General features: G+C 48.0%; 1 protein-coding gene across 4 annotated transcripts in view; it reads right to left on the reverse strand.

The window, feature by feature from the left end:
* The window catches only part of LOC140198144 (uncharacterized), a 45,184-nt gene extending 32,414 nt beyond the window's left edge, over positions 1-12,770 (reverse strand). For 2 of the 4 annotated variants that reach the window (XM_072259112.1, XM_072259110.1), the window contains exons 1-2: positions 12,613-12,767; positions 1,453-1,758 (exon numbers count right to left, since the gene is read on the reverse strand). In XM_072259112.1, the coding sequence (XP_072115213.1) occupies positions 1,453-1,758; positions 12,613-12,730 (424 nt within the window). In that variant the 5' untranslated portion in view covers positions 12,731-12,767. Of the gene's footprint in view, positions 1-1,452; positions 1,759-12,612 lie in introns of all 4 variants that reach the window. The other 2 variants (XM_072259113.1, XM_072259111.1) reach the window with 2 other exon arrangements.
* Positions 12,771-14,213: the final 1,443 nt, after the last annotated feature.

Below are 14,213 nucleotides of genomic sequence, written 5' to 3' on the forward strand. Positions count from 1 at the left end.
CACATCCTCTTTCTTAATATTTACATGCTTGAGCTTTTCAGTCTGCTACAAGTCATCACTATAATCACCAAGATCCTTTTCCATAGTGAATACTGAAGTATTCATTAAGTACCTCTGCTTTTTCCTCCGGTTCCATACACATTCCCACTGTCACACTTGATAGGTCCTATTCTTTCGCGTCTTATCCTCTTGCTCTTCACATACTTGTAGAATGCCTTGGGATTTTCTTTAATCCTGCCCGCCAAGGCCTTCTCATGGCCCCTTCTGGCTCTCCTAATTTCTTTCTTAAGCTCATTCCTATTAGCCTTATAATCTTCTAGATCTCTATCATTACCTAGCTCTCTGAACCTTTTGTAAGCTTTTCTTTTCTTCTTGACTAGATTTATTACAGCCTTTGTACACAACGGTTCCTGTACCCTACCATAACTTCCCTGTCTCATTGGAACGTACCTATGCAGAACTCCACACAAATATCCCCTGAATATTGGCCACATTTCTTCTGTACTTTTCCCTGAGAACATCTGTTTCCAATTTAAGCCTCCAATTTCCTGCCTGATAGCCTCATAATTCCCCTTACTCCAATTAAACACTTTTCTAACTTGTCTGTTCCTATCTCCCTCCAATGCCACTGTAAAGGGGATAGAAGTATGATCACTATCTCCAAAATGCTCTCCCACTGAGAGACCTGACACCTGACCAGGTTCATTTCCCAATACCAAATCAAGTACAGCCTCTCCTCTTGTAGGCTTATCTACATATTGCGTCAAGAAACCTTCCTGAACACACCTAACAAACTCCACCCCATCTAAACCCTTTGCTCTAGGGAGATGCCAATCGATATTTGGGAAATGAAAATCTCCCATCACAACAACTCTGTTATTATTACACCTTTCCAGGATCTGTTTCCCTACCTGCTCCTCGATATCCCTGTTAATATTGGGTGGTCTATAAAAAACACCCAGTAAAGCTATTGACCCTTTCTTGTTCCTAACCTCCACCCACAGAGACTCCGTAGACAATCCCTCCATGGCGTCCACCTTTTCTGCAGCCATAACACTGTCTAATCAACAGTGCCACACCCCCACCTCTTTCCCATGTAGGTTATGGGAGAAGCAGGAGAGTGGAGTCGAGAGGAAAATGGGTCAGTCATGGTGAAATGGGAGAGCAGAGTCAATGGCTGAATGGCCTATTTCTGCTCCTATATCTTATGGAAATCCAGAGTAACACTCACATACACTGGTGCTGGAGGAACTCAGCAGGTCAGGCTGCATTCATGGAGAGGAATGAACAGTCGACGTTTCAAGCTGAGACCCTTCATCAGTATCATTCCTCTCCATAGATGCTGTCTGATGTGCAGAATTCCTGCAACAATTTGTGTCTGTTCATGAGAACTTGTCCAAGCTGAACAGCATCCAACCGTACTATAAATGCTCAGTGACACAAGCTACTCACCAAAGATTCGCAATTCTCTTTTTCTCGGCTCCTGACCATCAATGCTGATAGTATAATTTCCCTGGTCACTTGTCTTTAAATTGCTTAATAATAAATCTCCAGTGGACAGATTAAAATTTAAACGATCTTCAAAATATTTGTTTGGTTTCACTTCTGGGTGGTTTGGTCCAACATCCAAAATGGTGAACTCGGTTCCATTGTTGCTAGTGAACTCCCACACAACTTCACGACCATGGAGATCAGCACTGTTTCCAGACTCCAACAAAACATTCGAACCAAGGGCACCCTCAACTTGCATCGTTTCAGCTGGGCATTAAGGAAGGAAAAAAAAAATCAATTAAGTTGCATCCTTGAAAAAGGTGAAATGTGGGCAGGGGTCAAGGCAAGGTGATAAATGAAATAGACATAAGAACTCCTCTCAATAAGGGGCATTTGCACTAGACACAGGTCTAAAATTAAAACGGAAAATATTGGACGTGTTCAACAGGTCAAGCAGCATCAGAGGTAGTGCCGGATTAACCTAATAGCAAAAGTAGCATTTGCTACTGGCCCCACAGTAAATGCTTGCAAGCTGCAGTCTGGTGAAATCAACATCTCACTGTATTCTCACAACGATCTGGCTACGCTGTTGTTTTCATGTCGGGGGAGCTGCATGCTGCATGGTATGTGTGTGCAGGCTTGTGTTGGTTCCTTGCTGTGTTGTGGTGACCTTTGTGCTATCTCCCATGCTCCCAAGCCGCTGCAGCGTGCGCTGTTACGCTGCTGGAGGGTGCGCCACTGACTTTGATTGTGCGCTATGTTCTGCCATCTGGACCAGTTGACAGATTTGTGAAGTTTTTGGATATGGAAGGGCATAGTGCTGAACAGCTCGCTCATAGTTTACTTGACTTTTTAAGGGAAAATGACATTGATAGAAAAGACTGCCGTGGTCAAAGTTATGACAATGCCAGCAACATGAGTGGCAAGTATAGTGGCTTACAATCACGAATTAAAGAGCTGAATGAGTGTGCAGATTACATTCCATGTTTTGCACATTCACTAATTTGGATGGAAAATGTGCTGCTGAATATTGTCAAGAAGCATTACTTTTCTTTCAATTTGTAGAAAGCCTGTACACATTTTTTTCTGCTTCTACTTATCGGTGGGATCTCCTTTCTGCTGCATTATCTGATGGTGGTGCTCATTTGCCCATTGTGAAAAGAATGTCAGATACTTTATTGTCGCCAAACAATTGATACTAGAGCATACAATCATCACAGCGACATTTGATTCTGCGCTTCGCAATCCCTGGAGTACAAATCGATAGTAAATAGTAAAAATTTAAATTATGAATCATAAATAGAAAATAGAAAAGGGAACGTAAGCTAGTGCAAAAAACTGAGAGGTAGGTCCGGATATTTGGAGGGTACGGCCCAGATCCGGGTCAGCATCCGTTCAGCAGTCTTATCACAGTTGGAAAGAAGCTGTTCCCAAATCTGGCCATACGAGTCTTCAAGCTCCTGAGCCTTCTCCCGGAGGGAAGACGGACGAAAAGTGTGTTGGCTGGATGGGTCGTGTCCTTGATTATCTTAGCAGCACTGCTCCGACAGCGTGCGGTGTAAACTGAGTCCAAGGACAGAAGATTGGTTTGTGTGATGTGCTGGGCTGTGTTCACGATCTTCTGCAGCTTCTTCTGGTCTTGGACAGGACAACTTCCATACCAGGTTGTGATACACCCTAGAAGAATGTTTTCTATGGTGCATCTATAAAAATTAGTGAGGGTTTTAGGGGACAGGCCAAATTTCTTTAGCTTTCTCAGGAAGTAAAGGTGCTGGTGGGCCTTCTTGGCAGTGAACTCTGCTTGGTTGGACCAAGTCAGGTCATTTGTGATATTGACCCCGAGGATCTTAAAGCTTTTGACCTGTTCCACTTGCGCACCACCGATGTAAATAGGGTTGTGCGGGCCGCTACTCCTTCTGAAGTCAACAACCAATTCCTTCGTCTTGCTGACGTTGAGGGATAGGTTATTGTCTTCACACCATGCCACCAGGTTCTTAATTTCCTCTCTGTACTCAAACTCATCATTACCCAAGATATGGCCTACAATTGTGGTGTCATCAGCAAACATATATATTGAGTTCGATTGGAACTTGGCTACACAATCATGGGTGTACAGTGAGTACAGCAGGGGGCTAAGTACATAGCCTTGTGGGGCACCGGTGCTCAGAGTAATTGTAGAGAAGAGCTTGTCCCTTATTTTTACAGCCTGGGTCCTGTCTGTGAGGAAGTTGAAGATCCAGCTGCAGATCTAAGTGCTAAGACGTAGGTTCCAGAGCTTAGGGATCAGTTTATTTGGAATGATAGTATTAAAGGCAGAGCTGTAATCAATAAAAAGGAGCCTTACGTATATGTCTATTCTACAAATGTTCCAAAGAGGAATGTAGGGCCAAAGATGTGGCATTTGCCGTTGACCTGTTGCTCCGGTAGGCGAATTGCAAAGTGTCGAGGTTGACCGGTAGGCTGTGGTTGATGTGTGCCATAACCAATCGCTCGAAGCACTTCATAGCAATTGATGTCAGAGCCACAGGTCGATAGTCATTTGGGCATGCCACCTTGCTCTTCTTCGGCACCGGGATCATCGTTGCCTTCTTAAAACACAAGGGGATCTTAGACTGAAGCAAGGAGCAGTTGAAGATGTCAGCAAATATTCCAGCTAGCTCACTTGCACAGGCCCAGAGAACCTGTCCTGGGACGCCATCTGGGCCCGTCGCCTTCCTTGGATTTATCTTCAGGAAGGCCCTTCTAATGTCCTCCTCAGTGATGATGAATCTCGATGTCACCAGGTCCGGTTCATCCGGAGGGAGCGGGACGCTCCTTTTCGAATCTTGCATAGAATACGTTAAGTTCATCAGGAAGAGAAGTGCCACAGTTATTGATATTCCCAGCCTTTTCTTTGTGCCCAGTGATCTCATTTAGACCCTGCCATAGTCTACCGACATCCCTCTGGTTAGCCTGGGCTTCCAACTTGGTTTGATATTGCCTCTTGGCGCCCTTAATGGCTTTCCGGAGTTCACGCCTGGATTCCGTGTAGCGACTGGCATCCCCGGACCTAAAAGCCACAGCTCTAGCCTTCAAAAGGGACTTGACCTCATAATTCATCCAAGGTTTCCAGTTAGGGAATACCCAGATCGTCTTGCGAGACACACAGTCCTCCATGCATTTCCAAATAAAGTCTGTGACAGCTGAGGCATACTCCTCGAGGTTAGCTGCCGAGTCCCTGAATACTAACCAGTCCACTGATTCAAAACAGTCACGGAGGACCTCATCCGTTTCCTCCATCCAACGTGACACTACTTTTGACACCGTGACCTCCCGGTTCAATTTCTGTTTGTAAGCCGGGAGGAGGAGTACGGCCTAATGGTCCGATTTTCTGAAGTGAGGTCGTGGGACGGAATGGTAGGCATCCTTGACTGCTGTGTAGCAGTGGTTAAGTATATTCGGGCCTCTAGTGGGGCAGGAAACATGTTGGTATAACTTTGGCTAAGGTTGGCTTGGTTAAAGTCCCCAGCTGTAATGAGCAAAGCCTCCAGATACCTGGTCTCAAGTTCACTTACGTTGGCATACAGTATGTTCAGAGCAGGTGGTCAGCTTGTGCAGATGAAACAAAAGCACTCTTACACAGCTTTTCTGCAATAAAACAAGTCTTGGATGACATTTCAAATAACAATGATCAGAAGGCAGGGTGTTGACAACAGGCTCATGGACTACTTTCAACCATGATGAAGTTGGAAACAGGAATATTGGTCACATTGTGGGATCAAGTATTACAGTGTTTTCAAATGACCAGTGCTTCTTTGCAATCTTCTGGCCAAGACTTGAACACAGCTTGTGCACTCTATGAATCCTTGCATGGATATATTCAAGCTATGCAGTCTACTTTTTCAGACATTGAGCAAAAATCCAAGGATCTGACTAAGTGTGAAGATTATCAACAGCAAACTTGAAGAAAACACAAGCAAAATCGCGCGTACGATGATTTCAGTGGTTCCAGCACTCTTGATCCACTTGTTGAATCTCAAACGCCTTCTCAGAAGTTTAAAAGCTGAACATTTTTTGCCATTATTGACAGCTTGCTTTCTGCCCTGTCAAAAAGGCAGAAAGCTTATCTAAAGGTGAATGGTGTTTTTGAATTCCTTCTTCAGTTACCATTGTTTACACCTGAAGAGATCGTAAAGAGGTCGTCAAATCTTTATTAAATCATATCTGGAAGATCTGGAAGAAAGTCTTGATGAAGAACTTGTGCAGTTTACTGAACTGTTGAAAACTGATCTTGTTTCTCATATTGGCACCAAACAAGACCTTGTAGAGTTACAGTTGTACCGTTTGATAACTGACAATTCTTTGGAGTCATGTTTTCCAAATGTAGAAAATGCCTTGTGCATCTATTTGTCACTCATGGTGACCAAATGCAGTGGAGAACGCTCATTTTCAAAACTGAAAAGGATTAAAAATGCACTAAGGAGCACCATGGGTCAAAACAGATTGAACAATCTCACTCTAATGAGCATTGAACATGAACTTCTGCGTGATATAGACATTTCCAGTATCATCAACAAATTTGCTCATGCTAAATCTAGATAACATAACTTTTAAATTGTAGTTTTGTTATTTTTGACATTTGAAATTGATACCTATGTGTAAGTAATACTACTACTGAAGTGTCAGACATTTGTCGTATTATCTGGCTGTATGAAAAAAAAAATTACTTTACTATGCAAGTAAATAATTTATGTTTTAATACTTATGTGCATTTTTTAAAAATTTAGGGCCCCACACTAGCTTAATCCGGCCCTGATGAGAGGAGAGTGAAAGAGTTCAGTTTGAGATCAATGACCTTGACACACAACTGCTGAAAATCAACAACCTGAAAACTTTTCCTCCCATCACCTCCCTGCTGTTGTTTCTCCCCCTCCCCCTCTCTCATCTCTTCCGTTTACGTCAGATCGATTCCCCTACCCACTCACCCACCCACCCCAACCCCCAATGCAGTCTGACCCACTGAGTCTTTGCAACTTCACTAGAGCCTTGTTTGAAGGCGACCCTCTCCGCCATGAGGAGGTACTTGGTGTCCCTATCCCAGACCCTTCCACACCTTCGGGACACTTTCTTCGCCGGCTGTAATGGTCGTACCCGTTATTTCATCCTCCGTCGGATTCACGCCTGCAATCGCCGTTTTTTTGACTTTGTCATATTAGGCAAAGATCGCAAGATCCTACATCTGCAGACCCCAGAGCCTGCTGGCCATGAAACTAGCAGGCATGAACTTCAGATTGCAGCCTCTGCCATTGATCTCGCCGGTTCCAACACCTCAGGGCATATTCAAAACCCAGACTCCAGCAACGCCCATGGACACCTTCACAGCGATTGCGCAACCACCAACTGCAACTCCAGCCTTGAACTCCAGGCCGGGTCTTTATGTGCTGCTGTTGTGACTCCCGTCTCCCCTTCCCCCACCACCACTCTGCAACCCCGTCTCCCTCAGATCCCACTGTCAACTCCTGGGCCCCATCTTCCTCTCACCCCAACCCTCCCCTCTCCACTGACACCCCCAGCCTCCCCCCACCCCCTCTGATCCCAGCTCTCATCCATGCCGGATCTTTACCATCCCCTCCGACCTTCAACTGTCTCAGGCAGAATGCTCTATCCTCAGTAAGGGCCTCAACTTTGTCCCCCTTCGCCCACACCTCAGTGAGTTCCGCGTTCGCCATGACACGGAACTGTTCTTCCGCCGTCTCCCAGCCTACTTCTTCGGCAAGGACTCTTCCACCCCCACCGATGACCTCTTCTCCCATCTTCAACCCTCCTCCTCTTCATGGACACCCCGCTCTGGTCTTCTGCCTGCTCTGGATCTCTTTATTGCTAACTGCCGATGGGATATCAACCGTCTCGACTTCACTGCACCTTGTTCCAATTCCAACCTCACTCCTTCTGAACGCTCTGCTCTCCACTCCCTCTGCACTAATCCTAACCTTACTATTAAACCCGCCGATAAGGGAGGTGCTGTTGTAGTCTGGCACACTAAGATCGTAAGACATAGGAGCAGAATTAGGCCATTCAGCCCATCAAGTCCACACCACTATTTCACCATGGCTGATCCCTGATTCCCTGATAGCTTGATGCCCCAACTGATCAGGAATCCACTTTACATCTGTCCACGGACTTGGACTCCACTGCATCCCACAGATTCATCATTCTTTGGCTAAAAAAATTCCTCTTCACTTCTGTTCTAAAAGGTCGCCCCCCCCCTCCCAATTTTGAGGCTGTGCTCTTTAGTTCTGGATACTCCCACTAGAGGAAACATCCTCGCCACATACACCTTATCTAGTCCTTTCAACATTCGATGGGTTTCAATGAGATCCCCGTGCATTTGACCTCTACCTTGCTGAGGCACAGCGACAACTCGCGGATACCTCCTCTTATTTACCCCTCAATCGTGACCTCACTAAGGAGCACCGGGCCATTGTCTCCCACACCATCACCCACTTTATCCACTCAGGGGATCTCCCATCCACTGCTACCAACCTTATAGTTCCCACACCTCGCACTTCCCATTTCTACCTCCTACCCAAGATCCACAAACCTGCCTGTCCTGGCCGACCTATTGTCTCAGCTTGCTCCTGCCCCACCGAACTCGTTTCTGCATACCTCGACATGGTTTTATTCCCCCCTTGTTTAATCCCTTCCGACCTATGTTCGTGACACTTCTCATGCTCTTAAACTTTTCGGTGATTTTAAGTTCCCTGGCCCTCACTGCTTTATTTTCACCATGGATGTCCAGTCCCTATATACTTCCATCCCCCATCAGGAAGGTCTCAAATCTTTCCGCTTCTTTTTGGATTCCAGACCTAATCAGTTCCCCTCTACCACCACTCTGCTCCGTCTAGCGGAATTAGTCTTTACTCTTAATAACTTCTCCTTTGGCTCCTCCCACTTTCTCCAAACTAAAGGTGTAGCTATGGGCACCCGTATGGGTCCTAGCTATGCCTGCCTTTTTGTTGGCTTTGTGGAACAATCTATGTTCCGAACCTATTCTGGTATCTGTCCCCCACTTTTCCTTCACTACATCGACGTCTGCATTGGCGCTGCTTCCTGCACGCATGCTGAGCTCGTTGACTTTATTAACTCTGCCTCCAACTTTCACCCTGCCCTCAAGTTTACCTGGTCCATTTCTGACACCTCCCTCCCCTTTCTAGATCTTTCTGTCTCTATCTCTGGAGACAGCTTATCTACTAATGTCTACTATAAGCCCACTGACTCTCACAGCTATCTGGACTATTCCTCTTCTCACCCTGTCTCTTGCAAAAATGCCATCCCCTTCTCGCAATTCCTCCGTCTCCGCGGCATCTGCTCTCAGGATGAGGCTTTTCATTCCAGGACAAGGGAGATGTCCACCTTTTTTTTCAAGAAAGGGGCTTCCCTTCCTCCACCATCAATTCTGCTCTCAAATGCATCTCCCCCATTTCATGCACATCTGCTCTCACTCCATCCTCCCGGCACCCCACGAGGAATAGGGTTCCCCTGGTCCTCATGTACCACCCCACCAGCCTCCGGGTCCAACAAATAATTCTCCGTAACTTCCGCCACCTCCAACAGGATCCCACCACTAAGCACATCTTTCTCTCCCCCCCTCCACCTTCCACAGGGATCACTCCCTATGCGACTCCCTTGTCCATTTGTCCCCCCCATCCCTCCCCACTGATCTCCCTCCTGGCACTTATCCTTGTAAGCAGAACAAGTGCTACACATGCCCTTACACTTCCTCCCTTACCACCATTCAGGGCCCCAGACAGTCCTTCCAGGTGAGGCGACACTTCACCTGTGAGTCGGCTGGGGTGATATACTGCATCCGGTGCTCCCGATGTGGCCTTCTATACATTGGCGAGACCCGATGCAGACTGGGAGATCATTTCACTGAACACCTACGCTCTGTCCACCAGAGAAAGCAGGATCTCCCAGTGGCCACACATTTTAATTCCACATCCCATTCCCATTCTGATATGTCTATCCACGGCCTCCTCTACTGTAAAGATGAAGCCACACTCAGGTTGGAGGAACAACAGCTTATATTCCGTCCGGGTAGTCTCCAACCTAATGGCATGAACTTTGACTTCTCTAACTTCCGCTAATGCCTCACCTCCCCCTCGTACCCCATCCGTTATTTATTTATATACACACATTCTTTCTCTCTCTCCTTTTTCTCCCTCTGTCCCTCTCACTACACCCCTTGCCCATCCTCTGGGTCCCCCCCCCCTTGTCTTTCTTCCTGGGCCTCCTGTCCAATGATCCTCTCATATCCCCTTTGCCAATCACCTGTCCAGCTCTTGGCTCCATCCCTCCCCCTCCTGTCTTCTCCTATCATTTTGGATCTCCCCCTCCCCCTCCAACTTTCAAATCTCTTACTCACTCTTCCTTCAGTTAGTCCTGACGAAGGGTCTCGGCCGAAACGTCGACTGTACCTCTTCCTAGAGACGCTGCTGGCCTGCTGCGTTCACCAACAACTTTGATGTGTGTTGCTTGAATTTCCAGCATCTGCAGCCTTAACTAGACGCCGTAACCTACGCAAGTGGCCTAACTACAAGATCCTGTCCAAGGCTATCGCCAACAGGGTCAAGTCTGCTCTGGGACAGGTGATCCACCCGGACCAAACCTGTGCTGTACCGGGCAGGAAGATCTCAGACAGCCTCGCGCTGCTGAGGGACACCATCGCCTACGTGCAGGACAGGGGGGTGGACGCCTGCCTGGTCAGCTTGGACCAGGAGAAAGCCTTCGACAGGATATCGCACACGTACATGGCGGACGTGCTCTCCAAAATGGGATTTGGGGAGGGAATCCGGAATTGGATCAGACTGCTCTACACAGACATCCGTAGTGCAGTCCAGGTCAACGGGTGGGAAACAGACAGCTTCCCCATCAGGTCTGGAGTCAGGCAGGGCTGCCCCCTCTCCCCTGTCTTGTTTGTCTGCTGCATAGAACCCTTTGTGGAAGCCATCAGGAGGGATGGGGGCATAAGAGGGGTGACGCTGCCAGGCAGTGGAGGGACCCAAGTGAAAACCTCCCTGTACATGGACGACGTCACCGTCTTCTGCTCTGATCCGAGGTCAGTTCGCAGGTTGATTGGCACCTGCGAACAGTTCGAGCTAGCGTCGGGGGCCAGGCTCAACCGCACAAAGAGCGAAGCCATGCTCTTTGGCAACTGGCCCGACCGATCCAGCGTCCCCTTCACCATCAGGTCTGACCACGTGAAGGTGTTGGGGATCTGGTTCGGAGGGGCTGAGGCGTGCAACAAGAACTGGCAGGAGCGGACTGCCAAGGTGAAACAGAAACTGGGACTGTGGGGAGGGCGCTCCCTGTCGATAACGGGCAAGAACCTAGTCATCAGGTGTGAGGTGCTCTCAGGGCTGCTGTACTTGGCGCAGGTCTGGCCCGTTCCCCGCTCCTACAGCTCGGAAATCACCCGAGCTGTCTTCAGATTCGTCTGGGGATCCAAGATGGAGCGGGTGAGACGGACCGCCATGCACAAGTCCCTGGACAATGGGGGCAAGAACGTCCCCAATGTTGCCCTCACCCTGATGGCCAGCTTCGTATGTGGCTGCATCAGGTTGTGTGTAGAGCCCAGGTATGTGGGCACCAAGTACCACTATGTGCCCAGGTTCTACTTGTCGCCCTGGCTACGAAGGATGGGTCTGGCCCCACTCCCGCGCAACGCCCCAGTCAGCTGGTCGTTGCTGGCATACCTATCCCACGTAGCAAAGTTCTTCCAGGAGAACGCCTTTGACCACAAGGCCATCAGGCAGTGGTCGGCACGAAGTGTCCTGCAGGCACTGCAGGAGAAGGACGTGATGGACACAGTGGGGTGGTTCCCTGAGCAGACTGTCCAGTTCATCTGGCAAAATGCCTCATCGCCAGATCTCAGCAACAGGCACCAAGACCTCGCCTGGCTGGCGGTGAGAGGGGCCCTCCCAGTCAGAGCCCTCCTGTACGCCCGGAACGTCATCTCCGCACCCCACTGCCCACGGGAGGACTGCAGTGAGGAGGAGTCTGTGACCCACCTCTTTGCACACTGCCAGTTCGCAAAGAGGGTGTGGAGGAGGATGGACGGGCTAGTGTCACGTTTCATCCCCAGCAGCTGCGTGACAGAGGACTCCCTGATCTACGGGCTGTTCCCGGGGACGCACACGGAGACCAACATCCGGTGCTGCTGGCAGATCATCAACTCGGTGAAAGACGCTCTTTGGTCAGCCCGAAACTTGATGATCTACCAGCACATGGAGATGTCCGTGGCAGAATGCTGCCGACTGGCACACTCTCGGCTGCAGGAGTACGTGCTGAGGGACGCACTGAAACTTGGTGCAGCCACCGCAAGGGCCCGGTGGGGAAGGACCACAGTATAGGTTTCTCCACCCGTGGGAGTGGGAGGGGTCGGTGGGCGGGGAGTATACCCCTCAACAATGAGATGCTAAGCTGAACTACTGGAGTGCCACGTGGGTGGCTATAAACACGGGTATTTTACTGAGTATAATGGAAACGTATGTAAAGGATGAAAAGTTATTGAATGGTTTATTGTATATATTTATTTTTGAATAAAGTATATTTTGAAATAAAAAAATTTATACTTGTGCGTTAGTGCGTCTGCGTCGCTCGGCAATTCGCGCATGCGCACTCACCTGCCCGCGCAAGGCTTCATGGTCATTGTAGTCTCGGGTAAACAAGACGAGAGCGTCTTTTTTCGTGCGAAATGTGTCCTCCATAATTTCGGAGGTCTGTAAAGCTTTATGGAAAGCATTGCAGCCAGAGTTCCTTCCCAGTCCTTCAGTCGCCCAATGGGAAGCTACTGCAGCGTAAGTTGATTGCGGACCAATCACAGTTGTTGCGTTCTGCGTTGCCGCGGCGCGAAGTTTGGGAGAGGTGCGCGTCACAGCAGCACTATAAATGGCGACGCGTGGTCGCAGAATTAGAAACCGGGCTTTCTCCCTAAGTTCTCAAACGTGATGGCAGCAGCTTCCAGGGCCCGTAAGGCATGAGCCGTTCTGGATGCCGAGCCACCTCGGCCTCAGCGCTCCTGCGGTGGCACCGAGAATCACCGTGAAGCGCGCTTCCCATTCCCTGAACATTATTTCTTACCTCCTACGCGGCCCAGCCTGAACAGCGAACAAAAACAAAACGCGATCAAATAATTCATTTGCTGTCTTCTAAACTTCAGCGATCCTTGAAAACTCTGCTCGACCAGCCAACGCCCCATCTAAATGGGGCGGGGACAGGCATTGCGTAAAACCGGGATAACCCTGTCAGTAAAAATACAATAAATTCAGAAGGTGTTTTATCCCCCCCTGGTGACGTTAAGTTGATTGGGTGGTTCCGGTTGGAGTTACAATGCCTATACGAAGGCTCCAATGCGCAAGATCACAAGAGCTTGCAGAAGGTTGTAGATTTAGCCAAATCTATTATAAGAACACCTTCAAGAGGTGGTACATCAAGACGGCGGCACGGATCTTTAAAGACCCTCACCATCCAGGACATGTCCTCTTCTCATTACCACCATCAGGGAGGAGGTACAGGAGCCAGAAGACTCACACTCAACGTTCAGGATATGGATCTACCCCAAGGCCATCAGATCTCTGAACGAACAATGAACAAACCATGAACACTACCACTCTATTTCTGCTCTATTTTAACGCTAATCAGTTAATTGAATTTTTTAAACATACTTCTTATTGTAATTTATAGTATTTTATGCATTGCACTATAATGCTGTAGCAAATCAAAAAGAAAATTAATGACATATGTCAGTGGTATTAAACCGGATTCTGATTTAAACAGAATTTTTGCAGTTTGTGTGTGTGCGTGGTGTGCGTGTATAAACACTGTACACATATAAATACACACATATACTATGTGTGTGTATATATATAGTGCTTATAAAGAAATCACCCCCTCCCCTTGGAAGTCCATGCTTTATTGTTTTGCAACATTGAATCACAGTTGATTTAATTTGGCTTTTTTTGACCCTGATCAACAGAAAAAGTTTCATGTGAAAGTGAAGATGGTTCTCTACAAAGTGACACACACAAAATGCTGGTGGAACGCAGCAGTCCTATGTGGATGAGTGTGTGCCAACAAAGACTGTACATTTCCAAACCAAAAACCGTGGATGAGCCAGGAGGTACGTCATCTGCTGAAGGCTAGATCTGTGGCATTCAAGTCCGGCAACCCAGGCCTGTACCAGAAAACCAGATATGATTTGCGGAGGGCTATTTCAAGGGCAAAGAGACGATTTCAAACGAGGTTGGAGGCGACATCGGATGCACGGCAACTCTGGTAGGGTCTACAGGACATTACTTCCTACAAAGTGAAACCCAATAGCATGAATGGCAGCAATGCTTCACTACCAGATGAACTCAACGTCCTCTATGCATGCTTTGAAAAGGAGAACACAACTACAGCTGTGAAGATCTCTGCTGCACCTAATGATCCTGTAATCTCTGTCTCAGAGGCCGATGTTAAACTGTCTTTAAAGAGTGAACCCAAGCAAGGCAGAAGGTCCCAATGGCGTACCTGACAAGGCTCTGAAAACCTGTGCCAACCAACTAGCGGGAGTATTCAAGGACATTTTCAACCTCTCACTGCTATGGGCAGAAGTTCCCACTTGCTTCAAAAAGGCAGCAATTATACCAGTGCCTAAGAAGAATCATGTGAGCTGCCTTAATGACTATCGCCCGGTAGCA

Source organism: Mobula birostris, chromosome 5, assembly GCF_030028105.1.
Source record: "Mobula birostris isolate sMobBir1 chromosome 5, sMobBir1.hap1, whole genome shotgun sequence".
Lineage (NCBI taxonomy): Eukaryota > Metazoa > Chordata > Chondrichthyes > Myliobatiformes > Myliobatidae > Mobula > Mobula birostris.